This window comes from Impatiens glandulifera, unplaced genomic scaffold, assembly GCF_907164915.1.
Source record: "Impatiens glandulifera unplaced genomic scaffold, dImpGla2.1, whole genome shotgun sequence".
NCBI classification, from domain to species: Eukaryota; Viridiplantae; Streptophyta; class Magnoliopsida; order Ericales; family Balsaminaceae; genus Impatiens; species Impatiens glandulifera.
In genome coordinates, this window is record NW_025919191.1 from 47,692 (window position 1) to 68,861 (window position 21,170).

The following is a 21,170-nucleotide window of genomic DNA, read 5'->3' on the forward strand; positions in this document are numbered from 1 at the left end:
AGCTTCCTGTCGTGGGACAGCTTGATCCGGCTGGGTTTCAATATTACCCATTTGGTCATGGACAAACCGCCTGAAAACCGGAATTTCATCTTCACTATCAGAGTGGATATTGTTGTTTTCCAATCTGTTGTGTAGATCAAAGCATGATGCAGTATTACTTTCAACCGATTCATCGAAAACAACGTGAAGTGATTCCTCCATGGTTAAGGTTCTATTGTTATACACTCTATATGCTTTACTCACTGCTGAGTAACCTAACATGATCCCAGTGTCGGTTTTTGCATCAAAAGCAGAAAGATAGGTTTTACCATTTATATGAATGTAACATTTACAACCGAAAATCTTAAGGTACTTAAGGTTGGGAACCCTGTTAAAGTAAACCTCATACGGTGTTTTGTTGTGAAACTTGTTAATTAGAGACCGGTTTTGTGTATAACATGCAGTGTTGATAGCCTTAGCCCAAATTTTTTGAGCAATACCCGAATCGGCTATCATGGACCGTGCGGCTTCCTTGAGAGTTCGGTTTCTTCTCTCGGCCAGGCCATTTTGTTGAGGAGTCCTAGCACTAGACAACTCGTGTCTAATACCGGATTCATCAATAAATGCGGTTAAGGTACTATTGGTGAATTCGGTACCTCTATCACTTCTAATGTTGTTAATGCGTGTTGATTTTTCATTTTGCAAACGTTTAAGCAGTGTGATCAAGTTTGATGCGGTTTCACGTTTGGATGGTAGAAATATTACCCATGTAAACCTAGAGTAATCATCAATAACTACCATGGTGTAAAGCATACCTCCTAGGCTAATGACCTGAATTGGTCCAAATAAATCAATGTGAAGAAGGTCTAGGCATCGGTTAGATTGAATGTGTCCTTTACTCTTAAAGGTTGACCTAGTTTGTTTACCCATTTGACATGCTGACCAAACCTTATCCTTATTAAATACTATGTCAGGAATTCCTTCAACTAGCTTTTTACCGCGAATGTAGTTTAAGGTTTTCATGTTTAGATGGTTTAATCTCTTATGCCACAGCCAGGTTTGATCAGTCTTGGCTATCATGCAAACAGGATATTCTACCTTAGTTTTCCAGTCTACCTTGTAGATATTTCCTAACCTATTTCTGGTTAGTAGTATGGTACCTTGAGAGTTCTTAACTAAGCATGCATGTTTAAGAAATTCTACCGTGTATCCAGCATCACACATTTGACTAATGCTTAGTAGGTTGAAACGAAGATTTTCAACTAGAAGTACATTATCAATTGTTAAGTTACCATGGACAATCTTACCCTTGCCCACAGTTCTACCTTTTGAGTTGTCACCGAAAGTAATTAGTGCACCGGTTTCTATTTTGATGTCGGTTAACAGATTGTTGTTCCCGGTCATATGCCTGGAGCAACCACTATCCAAGTACCATTCAGAGTTTCCTAGCCGTTTCTTTATATCCTGCAAAATGTACATATTCACAACTGTTTGGTACCCACATTCACTTGGGTCCACATGCGGTTAGTCCCTTGGGCATCCAAACCTTGACAAACCGGACAACTTTCTTTGCTAAGGTTTTAACTGTCCTTTTTGCACTCGGTCTTGGATATCTCGGTTTTTCTACGAAAGTCTTAAATGAGGGTGTTTTGTGGTTTGTCCTATGCGGTTGAGGATTGGCTCTCCTATTTTTGAGCAGGTCGGCTTTTCTTTTCTCAGGGTCAAGCCACTTCTCAGAGTCGGTTGGACCTACATAGGTTTAATTTTTCTGCCGTATAGTATGCGGTCAGTTCCTCTTCAGCGGTTAAGGAGCTTCTAATGAATCTTATAAGAGGAAGGTTACTCCTTGTAAACCTTACTTTCTCTACGGGTTTTTGGTCTTTGGATCTATCCTTTTTGTATCCTAAGCCAAACATGCAAGTAGGGTGTCTCTTATAGCTACACATCTTCTTTACCATGTCACTGGATCTCTTATATGCGGCCATTTTATACTAGAGTCGGGCATTTTCCTCCTTGGTCAGTTCTCTAGCTGGTTCACTAGGCTGTTCGGTCTTGAGTGATGGTTCAAGTTCTAACCCGGTTTCTATGCTAGGGATTTCATCAGGTTCTATGACCTCTGGTTCGGTTATAACGGGTACTTCTGGTTCTGTCAGAATGGGTACTATAGGGTCGGTTCTAAAGTTGAGTTGCTTAGGTAACATGGCTAGTAGGTTCTTATACTCTTCTACCATATCATTCAATGCATTATATAACTCATCTTTAGTAAATTCTTCACAAGGAGAGTCAAATACCTGTTGCTCTTTTGCCATGAGGCATGTGAGTTCATCATCACTGTCACTGTGAGCCCATAGACTTCCTCCATCATCGTCTATCAGTGCTTTCTGAACCTCACTTTCTTCACCGGTTTGTTGATAGTTGTTTCGGTTATTTTGGTTGTCCGGTTTCCGGTCATCCCTCCTCGGTTTTCTGCATTCCCACTTGAAGTGTCCCAAACAGTTACAGTTATAACACCTTACATTGGATTTATCACCATAGTTGTAGTTTGTCGGTTGGCTCCTTTTCATGAACCTCCCAAATTTCTGTGCAAGCATAGCCATGGCATCCTCGGTGAACTGTTCGGCGGTTCTGATCGGTGCAGGTGCAGCCGGTTCTGTGGATGTGATCAGTGCTCTGGTTGAAGTTGAGGCTGAAACTTCTTCTTCAGTCCTAGACCTCATTTCAAACTCATACGCCTTAAGATCTTCGAATACATCGTGTAGCTTCATCTTACTTAGGCAGTTTGATTCCCTCATCACCATTGTCTTTATGTCCCATGCACTTGGAAGAGATCTTAATGCTTTCATGATAACCTCCTTGTTATCATACTTCTTGCCAAGAGTTGTTAACTCATCTAACACACCTGTGAACCGGTCACTGTATTCCCTCATTGTTTCTCCCGGTTTCATCTTGATGCTTTCAAACTTCTGAGTAGCTACCATTACCTTGTTTTCCTTGGTTCTTTCATTTCCCTCATAGATCTGAATAATCGTGTCCCATGTTTCCTTTGCGGTTTTGCAGTCTCTTATCTTGCAATACGTGTTTCTGTCCACACTGTTGGAGATCCGGTTTCTGGCATGGTTATCCAGGTTATTTCTTCTCCTATCTTCAGCTGTCCATTCCTTTCTGTCCTTATCAATGATTATCGGTCCTTCGGCCAGAATGAACTCCATCTCATCATCCAAGGTGATTAAGTGTAGGTGCATGCGTGCCTTCCAGTTGGCAAAGTCATCACCTTCTAGCATTGGTGGCCTATCGAAAGACATGCTTGCTTGAGTATTGAAACTAACTGCTCTGATACCAATTGTTAGGATCTAGGTCGCGGCTGGAGGACCGGGGTTGGGCCGGTTAGCGCGTCTCACTCAAAGGGTGGTGATTAATCCGGTTAGAGATTAACACCGGGGTTTCAATACTACACAAACTGTCACAAACTCTTGAACTAGGTTCAAGCGCGGAAGAGGTTTGTTTCAGGTTGAAGCAGCACACTTATATGATAGGCAGAACCGGTTTTGAATAGGCAGGTTTAGAAATTGATGGGTCGGCTTTTGTAACTTGGTAATTCGGTTTAGGTATTGTAGAGTCAGTTAGAGCAGTGTAGGTAGGTTAGTACAGGTCGGTTAGAATGTAGAACCAGCAGAAAGTAAATAACAAGACAGATTTTTATGGATGTTCGGAGATAAAAACTCCTACGTCACCCCTTCCTCTCGAAACCGTGAGAAGAATATTCACTAAGGAATACACAAACACAATCCGATCGAGACTTATTTCCTGCTCGATAACACCCGTACAATTTACACCGAAATTGTAAATATTACACTTCAACTTAGCACTTATGCTTTCTAGAGATAGAACACACTCTTTTCACTTGTAAATTAATTGTTCACTGTGTCCCGCTTGTCCCATTTGTCCCACTTTTACTCTTCTTCAGCTGCTCCTTTTATAGGTGAAATATGCCAACGGTCATATTTCACTTCCTTGAATTTGATTGGCTGAGCAGAGGTTCAGTGATTCAGAACTGGCGGTCAACTTAACAGACCTGGCGATCAACTTTACAGACTTGGCAGTCTGTTCTTCCAGAGTGTAAGACAAACCTGCTAGGTTTGTCTTTTACTCAATGTGGTAACTGTCGGTTAGACAGTTGTCTGTACTTGGAAGATTGCCTCTGATTTATCCTGGAGTGGAAAGATCTTGTAGGACTGTCTTCTGCAGCCTGCAGACTTTCCTCAGACTTGTATGGATATGGAAGTGTTCAGTCTGTTCCTTTGGTATCATTCTCAACAGGTACTCGAAGTATCTTCTTATGCTGGTCGGTCATTTGACTTTTCACCGGATGGCTTGCGGTGTGATTGGTTTACCGGACAGTTTCCGGTTATTCCTTTGCCTTCTAGCTGATCGGTTTTCTGGTGTTTCCGGTTTTTAGCTTTGGCCGATCCTTTCTTTATGCGGTCATGTTTCGAATGTTCCTGGTCGGTTTAATAGCTTGACCGGTTAATCTTCTTAACCGGTTCATTTGTTTGACCGGTCCAGTTCCTTGTTCCTACATGGAAGGTTTATTTATGTTAAGTTCTGTGAACCGGTCTAATTTTATCTAACATATATATAATTAATAAATTATTATTATAATAATATGGTTGATTTTGTAATATTGATTAAATAAATTTTGAATTATTAATTTTATTTATTTAGATTTATTATTAAAATAAAAAATGAAGAAATATGTTAATTTTTTTTTAATTAACTAAACTCTCTTTTTCAATATATATATATATATATATATATATATATATATATATATATATATATATATTTATCGGGAAACCAACCACCAATCTCAATCAAAGTTTCACATGTCTCTTATCTTTCAGTAAACCAATCTCTATCAACCTCTAATCTCCTAACATCATGATCCTTTATTACCGACCTCTTATCTCTAGATAAAGAACATCCAAAACACACTTTAACACGTCTTTATCTCTAAGAAAACAAACCACCAATCTCAATTGACATTTAGCATGGTGACCTCACACTTTGGTCATTAGTATTTTTTAACCACTTTTAATTATTATTGGTCTATTATCCATTGGCAAACCACATCTCATTCACACTTAGTTAAATGATTGTACTTGTTTTGATAGGTTGAAAGTTCGAAACATGCATATATAATTTTTTATTTTATTTTTAACCATTTTAAGTTTATGGACGAGTCCACCCATAATCCGATTCAAGTATCAATTTACTCTCATATATATATATATATATATATATATATATTCAAATTAATCACAGTTCTCGATCCGACAATCCGGACACTTTGAAATTAAGCATTATTATTATAATTATTATTATTATATATATATATTAGTTAAAAAAATTGAACTTATAATGTTAAGAATGTCCTATGTTCATGAAATTTGGTATTGAATTTAAAATATAAAATCGTATTAGTCTAGTTGGTTAAATATTTGTACTTGTTTTGTTATGTTGCAAGTTCGAAACATACATTGAGCATTTTTTTTACCGTTTTAAGTTTATGGGCGGGTCAACCCACAATCCGATTTAAGTATTCATTTACTCTTATATATATATCCAAATTCATCATAACTCTCGACCCGACAATCCGGACACTTTGAAATTAAACATTATTATTATATATATATATTAGTTAGTTAGAAAAATAAATTTATATTGTTAAGAATGTCCCACGTTCATGAAGTTTGGTGTTGAATTTAAAATATAAAATCTTATTAGTCTAGTTGGTTAAATATTTGTACTTGTTTTTGTTATGTTCTAAGTTCGAAACATTCCTTGAACATTTTTAATTTTATTTTTACCGTTTTAAGTTTATGAGCGGGTCAGCCCACAATCCGACTCATGTATCAATTAATCCGACTCATGTATCAATATACCCTTACATATATATTCAAATCAACCACAACTCTCGACCCGGCAATCCGGACACTTTGATATTATATATATATATATATATATATATATATATATATATATATATATATATATATATATATATATATATACTAATGAAATTATTGTTTTTATATAATTTGTGTTTTATGTTTTATTTATTTTTCCTACTCAAACAAAATAACATGTTACTGATTAATTCAGTACACATTCATTTTTTATTTATTTTATTTTTTTATTTTTGGGTTTTATAAAATGTCTGATTTTCTTAATTAATTCAGAATTTAAGTTTAAATCTCTCACATTCCATCAAAACTTCTAATCGCTGACATACTTACTACAGATTATGGGTGTAAACGAGTCGATTCGACTACCATACTACTCGAACTCGACTCGAATTACATTGTAAATACTCGAACTTGAACTCGATCGAGTACCAAAATGTATACTCGAACTCCACTCAATTACAATTCGAGCTTCTCGACTCGAACTCGAAAATTAAAATTTTTAATTAAAATTATATTTTAGAATTAAATAATATTTCAAACCTAATATAATATATATTTAACGAACTACACATATATAATCACAATATTATTTAAAAATAAGAAATATAAATCCCATCATATAATTTAAAGATAATCATTCAATCACAAACACCTCATTTAAAAATTACAAATGAAACGTTCATCATAAATATTAAAAATTTGGCAATATGATAGATTAGTCATATAGATCTTCAAATTCTATAAGATTCGAAATATTAAATAGTGAAGGGCTGAAGATAATGAAAAAATTGTTCCGTTAATATTAGAATCCCAAAAATAGATGCTTCAAAGTTTTTTGATAAAAAAATAATATGAAGGATGAAGAAAAGAGAAGAGATAGAGAAGTTTGCCCATTTGAAAATGAAAAGAGAAGAGAGATAGAGAGATTTGACGGTTTGAGAATGGAAAGAGAAGAGAAAGATGAGTTTAGTTGTTCGAAATGGAATGAAGGAGAAAACGAGAATGGAAGGAGAAAAGAAAGAGATAAGTTTGATTGTTTAAGAATGGAAGGAGGAGAAGAATAAAAATTTTAGAAGGTATAAGGAAATTAATATTTATATATATATATGGAAATAGATATAATAGATATAATATATTATATATTAATATATAACAAGCTACTCACGAGCTACTCGAACAACAAATGTAAAGCTCGAGCTTGATTTTATAATCGAGCTACTCAAACTCGACTCGAGCTCGATGAAACTGAGTTCGAGTCAAGATTTGACCGAGCTATTCACGAGCTACTCACAATCAGTTTGACTTGTTTACACCCCTACTAAAGATAGTCTTTAAAGACTTATGTGACAAGTTAGGGAGGTATAATTTGTGTCTCCAAACTTGAAGGGAGTGTAAATATTATATAATTAATATTCGATATTATTATTTACTTATTGAAGACATTATAACTGCCCACTAAGGCAATGTAACTGTCCACTAATCCTTTCAGTTATTTTTTGTATATACAATCTCCTTGTAACATGATTTTTTGGTTAAGATGAAATATCAAAATTCACGTTAAAATTACAACATTTCTAAGAATTTGTCATTTCATTACAGGTCGAAACATATTGATGTGAAATATCAATAGATTTGAGATATACCTGAAATAAATCAATTGCATTTGACAAAAGTGCACATCATTAAAAACAAATTGAATATGTTGACAGAGACTTTGTCAAGAGAAAAACTTGAGGATCGTCGATAAAAAATGGGCCTATTGGAGCTAACCATATGAGCCAGAGAAGGAGCTTGTTCGGGGTATTCGGCTCACTGAGCTTGGACTAATAATATTTATTATATTATATATAATATAATACATTATATTGTATTATAGTATTGTATTGTATTATATATTATTTTATACTATATAATAAACAAAAAGAGAGTTTCACAAGAAGGAAACATGCAAGAAATCAAATAGAAAGAACAAGACGAAGGCAGGTGTCAAGAAGATTTTTTTTTCTTCAACTAATTTCTCTTCTCTTTCTAGATACCTAGATTTAGAATGTCTACAGTTGATAAAGATGCATTATATGTATGCATCATTTTTAATGATGATAATGTTCTTAAAGATTTAGATAATTGGTTAGATTGTAAACCTTATTTTGTAATAACTTTGTGTAATCCATTATAAATGATATTATAATGGATGGTTAAACAGCCAAAGGGTCCCTGTTTTTTAATATTGTTGAAGAGTTTTTCACACTAAAGCTCGCATCTCTTTATTTATGTTACTTGTTGGTTGAATGATATGTTATAATTTATAAACGGAGCACTAAAATTAAAAGAATTTTTTCCACATTACTTTTTCTAAGTTCTTTTTATGAACATATAATTTTATCCTTGACTTTGTTTGTATTATTTATGGTTCTGTTTTTTATTTTTCAATGTTTTTGAGTATTAAAAAAAATGCATATTTTAGAAGAAAAATAAAAGAGAAGATAAACGATAAGAATCTAGTCTACAAAATTTTGACTAGCGAAGAAAACTCAAGATGAAATCATATCCATCTTGTTATATCGAAATATTTAACAATGATGAGAAGTCTGTCTAATGATCCAAATAAAAAAAAATTATAAATGCTAGCTAGTATGTCAAGCATGTTGGGTTAGTGTGAGTCATTAATATCACTTAATGTGAGGCACTAGCAACGACCTTAATACGGAGAGTCGTTACGTATATCAATATCAGTAACGGTTATAACGTCGTTACTAATACTAATATCTGTAACGACTACTAAATGCATATTATAGTGACGAATGATAATGGGAAATATAATTGTTACTGAAACTTATTAGTAATGACTTTTTCCACTCTCGGCTTTAGTCGTCGTTGATGACCTTTTTCTACCAGTGTATACAAATGCTCCATCTAAAATCTTTTTTCTTCAGATAGAGCATTTTTTGTAAAGCTATTAAAATCTCGAGTTAACTCTTAAAATATTACGATTTTACGATTTTAATGAAGGCTAACGAATCTGATATTATGTAAACTCTTAAATATGTAAACTCTTACGATTTTAAATTTACGATAATAAGATTTTACGAGTTTATAAATAATTTCAATTTTACGATTTTATATACTATTTTACATTAAAAAAATTATTATTTATTCAAATAAATTAATTAATATAATTAATTTTATAAATATAATTATTTTATAGTGTAATTTACTTATTATTATTTTTTAATTAATTTTATATTTAAATATATATTTTTTTTAATTGGTTGGGTATAAAATAATTAATTATATATAAAAATATTGACAACAGGTTAAGCACATATCCCGCAAATACACTTAATCATTTAATTAGACGCAAAATTTATCGTCTGATTAGCTCGAACCCAAAACTTCGGAAAGGTTGGGAATATTCATATATTATTGTCACCTGGTTATAAGGGTTATAAGAGGGGATTATATATAAAAATAATAATAATATCTGCCTAATATTTTTCAAACCAAACTCTTATCATTTTAAATAAATTCTAAAAAAATTCACTAACTAAGCTCTTCGATTCTGTCTTGCGCCTCTCTAGGCTTCGTTATTGCTCATGACAGAATTCTAAAACTACGGAACCAACTGGTTTCACACCACGATAACCGGTAATGTGTGGAAGAGGGTAAGCTTTCTATGTGGATAGGACGCATCAACACCTTTTGCATATTTAAAAGAAAAAAGATAAGAAGAATATTGTGTTGGGTCCATCGGACCAGGATGGCCGAAGATCAAAACCTAAATGTTCCAGGGGTTGATCATCGAAGCCAGGTCATCCCGCAATTCATTCTGAAAGGTTCATCGGTGATGATTTCCACTCATTCAACATACTCAAAGTCGAAATCACGACAGGGGCTCTACTGTAAGCTAAAAACTATATAACTTTACATGATTATTTTCAATTTTGATTGCATTACAGGATTATGTTCAATTTTGATTGCATTGGTTTTGTGGTAGCATCTTACCTGACCGTGATATGTATTACACTAGGACATATCCGTGGTGAGCAGTTATGTGATCTATAAGGATGTGTTTCTCTCGTATATTACTTCATTGTATGGTGATCTCTATAATATTTGAATTCTCTCTTGTTATATGTTCAAAATGATTATGTTAAGTTATCCACGGTCAATTCAAGACTGGCTTCCCACAAGGTACCTAAAATAAGAAAATTAAAATTAACATAGTTTTAATATCTAAATTAATATATGTGTTAACCTAACCTTTAATCAACTAAATTATGTTATTTTTATTAAAAATAATATATATTTATTATATTTATTTAATATAAAATAAAAATATATTTATTGAATTAAAAAATAAGAATAAATTTGCTTTTTTGGTTTAGTGCACCCAATCCTTTAAGGCATCTAGCTACTAGGTCCATTGATATTTATTTGAGTAGTGACTCGTGGTCATGAAGGCGACAAACTTAAGAGTCATTTGGTGCGATGACCTTGTCTTTGTGTAAATGCGACCAATTAGACTAATCAATATAATTTCTTTATAGATTTCATTAGTTTTTGGTTTTCTTTATGTACTTTTCATATGTTTCTCATTTAAGGACTTGTTTGGATTGTAATTTTTTTAAAATCATATATTTTAATAAGGGAAAAAAAAATGATGATAGTTGATAATTTTGATAAAGTAATGATTATTTTTTATAAAAATATTTAAAGAGTATTGATAAATATAAATAAAATAAAAAATAATAATTTAAAATATAAATATTTTAATATTTTAATTAATAAAATAATTAATGTGATTGTTAAGAATAATTATTAAAAAAATAATTTTATTTGAGTTGTTAAAAAAAAAACTGTGCCTAAGATTTTTGTATGCACTTAAAACAAAATTTGGTAAGACTTTTTTTTTAATACAGAGTTTCTGTCTTTCTGATTAACTATTAAAGTTTAATTTTCTAAAATAAAAGATTTAATATAAATAAAAGTAATATTTAGCTGTTTTAACTTACTGTACACTCCTTTTCCTTAATCCTCCTTTCCTGTGAATCCATTGACTTAAATTCTTAAATGAAAAAAAATAGTAATTACAGTCCGTGCAGTGTACGGACCTCTGTCTTCTCTCTCTTCCTCAATTATTTGATACTCATATATTTCATTCAAAATGAATGATTATTCGAAATCCTTTGCCGGCGGCGACATACGAAATTAACCATGCCGACATCTCCTTCTTCATCGTTATCAGTACACCAGGATGTAATCACTGTTCCAGCACCTACGTGTATGAAACTCATCGCTCTCTCTTTCTTCTCTCTCACTCTCCTCTTCCTTGGAAAACACATATCTGACCACTCTTTCACAAAACAATATTCCCCGGCGCCGGCGACAATAGTTAATTCCACAGTCAACCCTGTCATTCCATCGCCGGCAGAGATTATCGATACAGTACTTCATGATGTAACTAATCCACCGCCGCCGCCGCCGCCGCCAGATGGGTTTGTGGAAAGAACGGGAATTGTGGATGAAAATGGGATAATGACGGCAAATTTTCGAGTTGGGGAATTCGATCAGAGTTTAATCGATCAGAATCAAGAATGGGCTGACCGGGAAACACATGAGAAGAATACTAGTAGGCCTATTCATGTGGACAAATACAGGATATGCGAAGAAGATGACATTAATATGGTGCCATGCTTCGATTATTCTTCAATGGAGGAGATCAGGAAAAGGAATAATAACTATGATAGACATTGCCCCCAAGAAGAATTACAAGGAGATGATATTAATGATTATAGTTTAATTAGTAATTGCATTGTCCCCAGGCCAAATGGATACAAGTTCAGAATTCCTTGGCCAAACAGCAGAAATCAGGTTCTCAATTATTATTATTTTTTCTTATTTTTATCTTTATTAGTTTGATTGAAAATATTATAATAATAATGTTAGATATGGGCTAAAAATATACCCATGGGATCAGAAGAAGAAGAAGAATTCATTAATGGGGAAAGGAAATGGATATCAAAGGAGGAAGACAAGTTCATATTCCCAAAGCAAGATGAAATGCAGAACTACTTGGATCATATATCTAAGGTAATTCTATTCTCTTCAAATCAGAATCAGACACAATTAATTATTAATATTATTACTCATTTCAATATTAGGCTGTATTACTATAAATCGAATTTGTGATCTTTGTCATTTTCAGAATGATTCTTGACACTTAGAACCAGGGGTGGAGCCCGGATTTGAAACCTACCCGGGCTAACTTGTTAACAAAAAAATCTATCCGGGCTAATTTTATAATAATATCAAATAAACAAACAAAATAAACTAAGTTTATTATCCTTAATGTCTTTTAGTGACGGGAAACAATCAATAACGACAGTAATTTACCGTCGTTATTGATTAATGCATACATGATGTTTAGGGGTACTCGGGCTACAGCCCGGGCCGGCTTGTACTTGGCTCCGCCCCTGCTTAGAACGACTTAAATGGTTAGAGTAGAGGTCAAGCTATTTTCTTAAAAGAATAATATAATGAAGGATGAAAACTCGAACTCATAACCTTAAAAACATGTGATTTTGTGATATGAATCTTGATAGACATAATTAATTAGTATTGAGTTAGAAAATACATTTTCATGCAGATGGCTCCTGAAATCGCATTTGGGATCAAGACCCATCTGGTGTTGGATTTGGGTGATGGAATAGGGAGTTTAGGAGCATTCCTCGATTATCTTTATAATGTCACTACTATCACCATTAATGCAGCACCAACCATGGTGATGGTGGATAAGTTGAAGAAGATGAAGAACCAGCAGTTGCTTATCCAATTAGTTTTGGAACGTGGATTGCCTGCAATGGTGGCTCCATTTTCTTCTCATCGTTTCCCATTTTCAAGCCAGGCTTTTGATTTAATACATTCTTGCCTACTAGATGATTGGACAGTTAATGGTCTTGCCTCTTTTCTTTGCTTTTCTACAATGTATATTGATGATCATCTTCTTTAATGTTTAATTATATATGATGAAATTAATTAATTGCAGATGGAATTAGGTTGCTTGAAGTAGATAGACTTCTAAGAGCAGGAGGTTACTTTGTTTGGTCTCCACCACTCACATTCATTAACCACAACAGCAGTCAATCCCATAATTTACAACAATGGAAAGGTGAATACCAATATTTTTTCAATTTTAGGCCTTATTTGGATTAGTTAAAAACCTTGTTCATTTGAGATTAGGAAAAATAAATTGGTTAAGTAAAATGATTTTAAAGGTATTATTAGTATATAATGAAAAAGGGTATTTTTTAAAAATAAAATATAAGGTATTTTCATATTTCGAATTGATTATTTTAACAATGAAAATGATCAAGGAATTTCAGTTTTGAGTTATTTAAACAATGTTATTCTGTATAGAAATGGAAGATCTAACAGAGCGTATATGCTGGAAAATCGTGAAGAAGGAAGACAATATTGTTATTTGGCAAAAACCTCTAAACAACAGTTGCTATCTTAATCGTGATTCAAATGCCAAACCTCAATTATGCAATGCTAACGATGATCCAGATAATGTTTGGTAAAAAAAAATCAAAACTAAGCAATCCCTTTCAAATTCGCAAATGAAAGATAACCAAGAATGTTGAAAACATTTTTCAGGAACGTTGAACAAAAGGCATGCATTAGTCGTTTACCCAACGACAACAATTATGTAACCGCCAACATCAGTACATGGCCAGAAAGACTACACGACCTACCAAAGAGGCTTTCGACAGTTGAAATGGATGCATTCGTTTCTAGACAAGATTTATTACTAGCCGACAAGAAACATTGGGAAAACATTGTTTACGGTTATGTTAATGTGTTTGGGGTTAAAAATTTGATTGCTCGAAATGTTATGGACATGAGAAGTGTATATGGAGGGTAATGCATGGCTCAATTGTCTTGGCATCAATTTGAACTTATGCATGGAGTATCGCTTTCTAACAGCCATTTTTCTTGTTTTTCTTTTTGACGGTCGCAGGTTTGCAGCTGCACTACATGATTCTGGAATTGATTGTTGGGTTATGAACGTCGTTCCTGTTAGTGGGTTAAACACTTTACCTCTAATTTATGACCGAGGCCTCATAGGAGTTCGGCATGATTGGTATGAATAGATTTCTGAGTTAGTTAAAAAGTATTAATTCACTTTTATAATATTTTAAGAGCTCTATGAATCCAGTTTTATAGAAATCAAAGTTGTGTCTCTGACAAATACATGAATATAAAACACAGGTGTGAACCATTTGACACTTATCCACGAACTTATGACATCCTAAATGCAGCAAGCCTCTTCTCAGTAGAGCAAAAGAGGTAAAAAGAAGACATATATTAGCAATTGTATAATTTTGGTATTGGAATAGTGATGTTCAGAGGAGTTTATGTTCAAATCTAAACAGATGTGACATATCTAAGATATTGCTAGAGATGGATCGAATTCTAAGACCGGGAGGCAGGGTATTCATTATGGATACTGTGACAGTTATCGCAGAGATTAAAGAAATAGCAAACTCAATGGGATGGGTTATGATGCAGTTCAACACAATTGAGGGCCCCCATTCAAGCTTCAAACTTCTGTTGGGTGAAAAGCGGTTATAAAACTAGTATAGGACATTCGTATCTCTTGTTCATTTCTGAAGTTTCATCCGCCTATAATACTATGAGCCTATCCATTTTTCTAAATCACCCAAAAATAAAAGAGCCATAAAGAATGCAATGAATAACTGGCTTCACTATTGTTGGAAAAGATTTGTGTGAACTAAAGTGTAATAAAACAACAGCCATTTCTAAAGTTAGAAATCATAAAAATTGTAATCAATACACAGTTTGGGATAGGACATACCGGCTGAATAGTTAGCAATGAAACTATCAGCATATATTAACTATGCGCAGAAGCCAATCAAAAACCAGAAGTCGGATTCAAGTTTGCACGATTGGTTTGATATTTTACCCTTCAAATCAGCTCAGCTCGAGAAGAGATATGCATACATCACTGTCCCAACCAGCTGTTACATCAGATAACAAAAAAAGAAAGATATTTAGGCTTAAAGAAAGGAAACCATAACTAGCCATGATTCATTATAATTTAGTAACCTAGGGTGGTATAAAACACCACAACTCTAGCTGTTCACATCAATAGAATCACATTTGAACAAAAACTCAGTTTTAGGCCATCGAAGACTAGTTTCAGGTGGAAAACAAAGTGATCTAGTTCAAACAGCTCAAAATTCTAACTCTAGCATCGTTTTATTATTCTTTTAATTTTATTGAGAAAATAAAGGAAACCAATGTTGTGGACAACACAAGAAATAGAAAATATAATTGAGTTTTTTTTTTAATGTAGGAAACTAGCATGACACCCCACAATCATGGCATCCACTTTCATTAACTCAATCATTAGGAGGATCTATTGCCAGATGAATTCAATTATTTAATTATTAACGACTCACTACCTATGACCCTAAAGCAGTCCTGCAAATGGTGAAGACAAAGTACTATTGCTTTTCTTTTTAGACAGTTTATAAAGACTGCCCATGAACTCTTTAAATAGGTAAACAAGGCATTCTATGTATTTGGGACATTTGTAATATCTTCTTTACTTGTGTTTTTTCTTCTAACACTTTATTTTAGTCTTCCTAATATGTGTTTGGCTGTAACAAAAAAAAACTCCAAATGGAAAAGTGAACTTTCTCTACTTGTATCTTGCATACTCATCTCCTTAGATACAAAACAATAATAAGCATAAATCTTCCCCTCCTTAAACAACCTTTACTGTAACTGATTCTTGTAATTGATTGAATTCAATGATACAAGTTAGACAAAAACTACCAAAGTTTACATGCTAACCATATCACAACTGCATATATATACCAATATTTAGAAAAGAACGGAAAAAGTCAGATGATAAAGTAGTTTGGAAAAGGTAAAATTGAAAAATACAAAGATTTTAAACTTATATCCTTACCAATAAACTCATATGTCTTCTTTTGATGCATTGGGCTGAAGTTGTAAAGGACCCTTAAAGCCATTATTGGCATTATCTCCGAGAAGTTCACGAGCTGCTTTCTCAAGAAACTCCTTGGCAGCAGTAGGAACAGATTGTTTCTCTGGTTGATATTTCCTCTTCTTATGGATTGTTCTCTCCAAATATTTCATCCTCACACCATCATCTCCTTGGCTTATTTCCCTCATACTCTGTCTCTGCTCTGCAAATAACAACCCATTTCCACTATCTCAACTAACACCATCACAATATAACAAACTTGACCTGGGCAAATGATTAATTAATAACTTACCCGGCGTAAGATCAGGCAATGAATGCTCAATGAAACGTGTTGCTGCCTGGGTGTTTAAGATTGTTGAACGCCTCAATGGTTCTTTAAGCACAACAGAGAATTATAATTAAAATAAACACTTTCAAGTATAACATCTAAATTGGTCAATAGCATATTTCCTACATCAATTCAGGAAATAACTCAACCCTAATCGTAAAGTCCTACACATTTATTCAGACCATCTGAAACTTGATAAGGTAGAGATATCTAGTGACAGTAAATTACCTTTACTTAAACCAATGAAGCGCTGTAATTTGTCTTCATACAAGCTCAACCTCTCCTATTATAATTATAATGAAGCAAGCAAAAAGGGTAACATTGAATTGAATCAATTTGTAAAAGCCTGAAAAAAAGGAAGAAACTGGCAAAATTACATACAAGCTCTGATTTTAAGGAGTGGTCGTCAGGATCAATTCCGTTGCACCTTAGCCTCACTGAAACGCACGCAAAATCTAACAATAGTAAATAGAAAGAAAAAAGGAAAGAAAAACGAAGAGAGGCAGAGGCGTGGTAGTTTACAGACAGGTCAAAAGAGTTGTAGTGGCTTTTGCAAGCAAGAGAATAGTCTCTGCCCGTTGTAGAGGCGGCAATTCCGCAAGAGTTTCGGCGTCGCAGAGAGGTAAGAACTCCAAAAAGTGACTTCTGAAGTTTTCAAGGTTGCTACAAGTTCTCGTCGCTGCCTCCACGATGGATTCCGGCACTACTGATGCTGCCATCTCTCTCTTTCTCTCTCTTCACACACAAAAGACACTGGTTTTTTATGAAAAAGATAACAATGAAAGAGATGGTAATAGATGGAAGAACTCTTTAAGAACTTTTAGGGCTTTAAATTGCTAATACTGAAGCCTTGAGGCAAATAAACTCTTAAGAACTTCATTAGTGTGTTTAAGTTACTCATTTCTTTGGGCTTAACAAAAGCCCCAATATCATATTTTGGGCCTTTAAGTTTTTCAAATACTATTAAATTATAAGTTTGTAAAAAAATAAAATTAAATTGTAAGAGTTTCTTATAAAAAAAACTGAAAATAAAATCCCAAAGTGTCTTTGAAAGGTTTTACACAAACAATAACAGCAAAGCAAACTGAAAATTGCATAAACCTAAAATCTCTATCTAGAAAGCAAAAATGCTTAGTTTCTCATAAAGTTGGATGACAAACATAGACATTGTAATTCATTTGATCTAAATTGGACCCAACCATCTTGATGACCATTTTGTTTGTCATTTCCTCCCGTCATTAATATTTTGATAATTTTGTTTTTAAAAAAATAAGTTATACACGAGACAATAAATAATATTGAAATAATCTTATTTTTAATTATTTATTTAAATGAAATTTTAGTTATGTAATCTTGTAATTTATTAACTAAATATAATATAATTTATTTATGCATTTTAATATATATATTTTTATAAGAATAGACACATGTTTGCGTTTTTATCTTTTAACAAAAGAAAAATTAATTAAAAATTTTAGTTTTAAAAGAGGTAAGAAACAAAACTGTTATTTTTTTATTAAAAAAGAACCACACGATAAAACACGATTTTAGTACGGAACGATACGATACAATATTATCTCACTCGAGTCGTGTATTGGTCACGATACAAACACAAAACGACATGATCAAGATACTATTATGAGTTTATACGATCATAAAACGGTCACGAGTCGGCACGAACACAACACGAGCACGAGGAAACACACGAAAAAATATAAACATAATTAGTCAAATGAACTAAGCTACAAATCTTAATATTAGCATTGACAAAGATGTAGGTATGCTTGTTGCTGCTGATAGTCTTAGTTCTTTTAAAGTGCTCAGACATACAGCTTTGTATGTGTTGTACCCTTGACTAAATTCTCAATTTACCCATCATCATATTATGGTTAGCACAATAATTCTAGCTTTAATATAATATAGAGAGGGTTTAGAGTTAGGATTTATTGTCTTTGTAGCTGCTACTTTCTTATTTAAAGTTGTTTTTGATAGACAAAATGATTATGGACAAAAGATATATTTACAAATTTGTGTTATTGTCTTGTAGTTATGGACAGTGAAATGATATAAATATCATCATCATCAAGAGGAAAGAGCTATTGTAGAAGGTAATGTATCTTTCATTTGTTTCTTACTTACTATTTCTATCGTTTCCTTGATCTGGTTTCCAAAACATTTTAACTGATTTCAGAAAAAATTTCTTTGTCTTTTAAAGTTAATATAGTAATAGTCTTCAGTTGTATGGCTTATTGTATGACAAGTTAATGTTGAGATTCCAGTTTTTAGTAGTATCTCATGATTAATATTATAGGTGCAATTTAAATAAAAAACAATTTAATCTTTTTGTCGCAATCACTTGAATGTGTTAGAGTACCTAGGAAACTTGCAAATTGTTCAATTAGAACTTGAGACATGCACATGTCCTTCATTCCTTTGTTTATTTGTGACATGTTGATGAATTGCAAGAACAACACCAACCTTCATGCATTTAGAGAGACATAAAATAATATACAATGAATGTCAATTACTTGACTTCCTTAACTAGATTGAGCCTATTAGTTAAATATTATTTATTCAAGTTAAAGACATTGATGAAAAGCTGGTCCATTTCATTTGCACATTAAATTGATGAATGTGTATGAACTAATTTATATTATAACTTATTTTCTTTGACAAAGACTACTTGGATGGTTTTAATAAAATGATATTTTGATAAACGGATGAGAGTTTTATGTTTTATGAGTTCAAATTTATATTTGATATATTTTGTATGCATTTTTAAGATTGAGAAATAATATTTGTATTTGATAAAAATGTTATATTTGTTTGTTTTGATATTATAAATGATCTATTTTAATATTAATATTTTTTTATTCTTATTCAGGTTCATAATAAATTTGTTTAAAAAAGTATTAATATATATATATATATTTATTTGGGGATGATTCTACCCTTTTAGCCACAGTAATTTATGCCCTTAGCCATTTTTTAGCAGTAATTTATTCCCTTTGCCACTTTTTAGCCAAAGTAATTTATATCTGTTGTCAATCCTTTAGCCACAGTACTTAGTCCTGTAGCCATATTTTAGCTACGAAACCAATAGCGACACTTAGCCACATGTGCATTTCCTATGGCTATTGACCTTTAGCGACAGTAAATACTGTCGCAATTGCACTTTATTATACTAGTGTCTCTTGACCTATGACAATAAGTTTGACCATTTTGAAGGTCATTAAACGTCGCAGTTCATCTTTGTGCGACTAATTTCATAGATCGATAATATGTATACTCTATCATTGCTGTGACTGGTAGATATCTAGTCGAGCGTAAGAGTCCGTTGAAAATTTTAACCATATTTGTTGTCGCTTGGCCATAATGATAACCGTCAATATCATTGCTTTTTTCTTTCCAATCCATGCTTTCTTGTAACTAATATGATAGTTGTACATAAATGTAATTTAATTTTGGATATTGCTTACTTTCAGATAAGGACTATCTGTAACCTGACATAAATATAGGAAAATAATTTACAATATAATATGACATAAAATAAATAAATTTATAAGTAATATAAACTATTCAATATATTTACTTGTAGTTTTATTACATATACAATTATTCTAGACGTTAATTTCTTATGATCTCGTTCTAGTGTCATCAATAAACAAGTGTGTTTTTTCCCAAAAAATAAACAAGTGTGTTAATCAGGTAGTTTAGTGGTTACAAACAACCCAAATTTCTTTGATTTCATCACTCGAATTCTCCATGGACAATCTTTCACAACACATGATGTCTCATATCGTGTTGTATCACTTTCACAACATGAAAATTTCTATAACTTTTTATGTGATATTCTTTTATCGCACTTATTGCAGATTGTTTATTTGTAAAAGATTGACTTTCAAATAAATTATAATCGAGCGGACCGATGTTTGAACAATTACCTGAATTAACATTAATCTCTTCAGTTTCAAACCAAAGAATATTTGAAATATGTTCATCATCGTTGTCAGTGCTATGATCTGAGTCATCTTGCTCTACATTGTGTATTTCATTGCATTCAGATTCATCACTTACTAACTCATTTTCATAATTTTGATCAGCATCAACACCACTTAAGTTGTATATTGCATTTGATCTTTCAATTTCGTTGAGAGGATATATCCATCTATCACAAATAAAAAAAGTATTAATAATAAATTGTAAATACATAAAACTCAAACTAACATAACTTAAAAAATCTAACCTTGTGAATCTATTTGAATTCTCAATACTATGAGGAGTTATTTATACAAAAATTTAGCACTAACATTAATTATTTGAATTGACAATACACTTAAAAGTTATATGAATTATCAACTCAAAAATTGAATCGACAAATCACTAAAAAGATAAGATTGACAAAAGTTGGATTGACGAATCACTATAAAAATTGATATGAATCTTAAAAGTTGAATTGACAAATCACTATAAAGATAAAATTAACAAAAGTTGGATTGACATATCAATATAAAAGTTGATATAAATCTTAAAAGTTTGATTGACAAGTCACTATAAATATAAGATTAACAAAAGTAGGATTGATAATTCACTACAAATATAAGATTAAAAAATTGAATTAAAAAATCAACTTAAAAGTTTATATTAATTATATCAAAAGCTTGAATAACAAATCACTATAAATATTATATTAAATTGACAAATCACTATAAAAGTTAATATAATTTATCTAACTCAAAAGTTATATGACAAGTCATTAAAAATATAACACCAATGTTGTAAAAATAAAATTGAATTACAAAGATAAAATATGTATTTTATTTTAATGTTTATGTAGTTTATTCTATTTTAGAGTATA

The 21,170-nt window shown here is 32.3% G+C and overlaps 2 protein-coding genes across 2 annotated transcripts; one reads left to right on the forward strand and one right to left on the reverse strand.

Moving 5' to 3' along the window:
• Positions 1–11,105: 11,105 nt before the first annotated feature.
• On the forward strand, positions 11,106–14,719 carry LOC124917650 (probable methyltransferase PMT10). Its single transcript, XM_047458037.1, has 9 exons — positions 11,106–11,816; positions 11,892–12,035; positions 12,592–12,898; positions 12,991–13,113; positions 13,362–13,521; positions 13,602–13,865; positions 13,966–14,088; positions 14,217–14,294; positions 14,381–14,719. The coding sequence occupies exons 1-9, from the start codon at positions 11,160–11,162 to the stop codon at positions 14,577–14,579; spliced, it is 2,055 nt and encodes a 684-aa protein (XP_047313993.1). The 5' UTR covers positions 11,106–11,159; the 3' UTR covers positions 14,580–14,719.
• LOC124917651 (nuclear nucleic acid-binding protein C1D) lies at positions 14,697–17,100 on the reverse strand. Its single transcript, XM_047458038.1, has 6 exons — positions 16,839–17,100; positions 16,694–16,749; positions 16,541–16,595; positions 16,277–16,357; positions 15,946–16,186; positions 14,697–14,986 (listed from the first exon to the last, which is right to left on the reverse strand). The coding sequence occupies exons 1-5, from the start codon at positions 17,029–17,031 to the stop codon at positions 15,954–15,956; spliced, it is 618 nt and encodes a 205-aa protein (XP_047313994.1). The 5' UTR covers positions 17,032–17,100; the 3' UTR covers positions 14,697–14,986; positions 15,946–15,953.
• Positions 17,101–21,170: the final 4,070 nt, after the last annotated feature.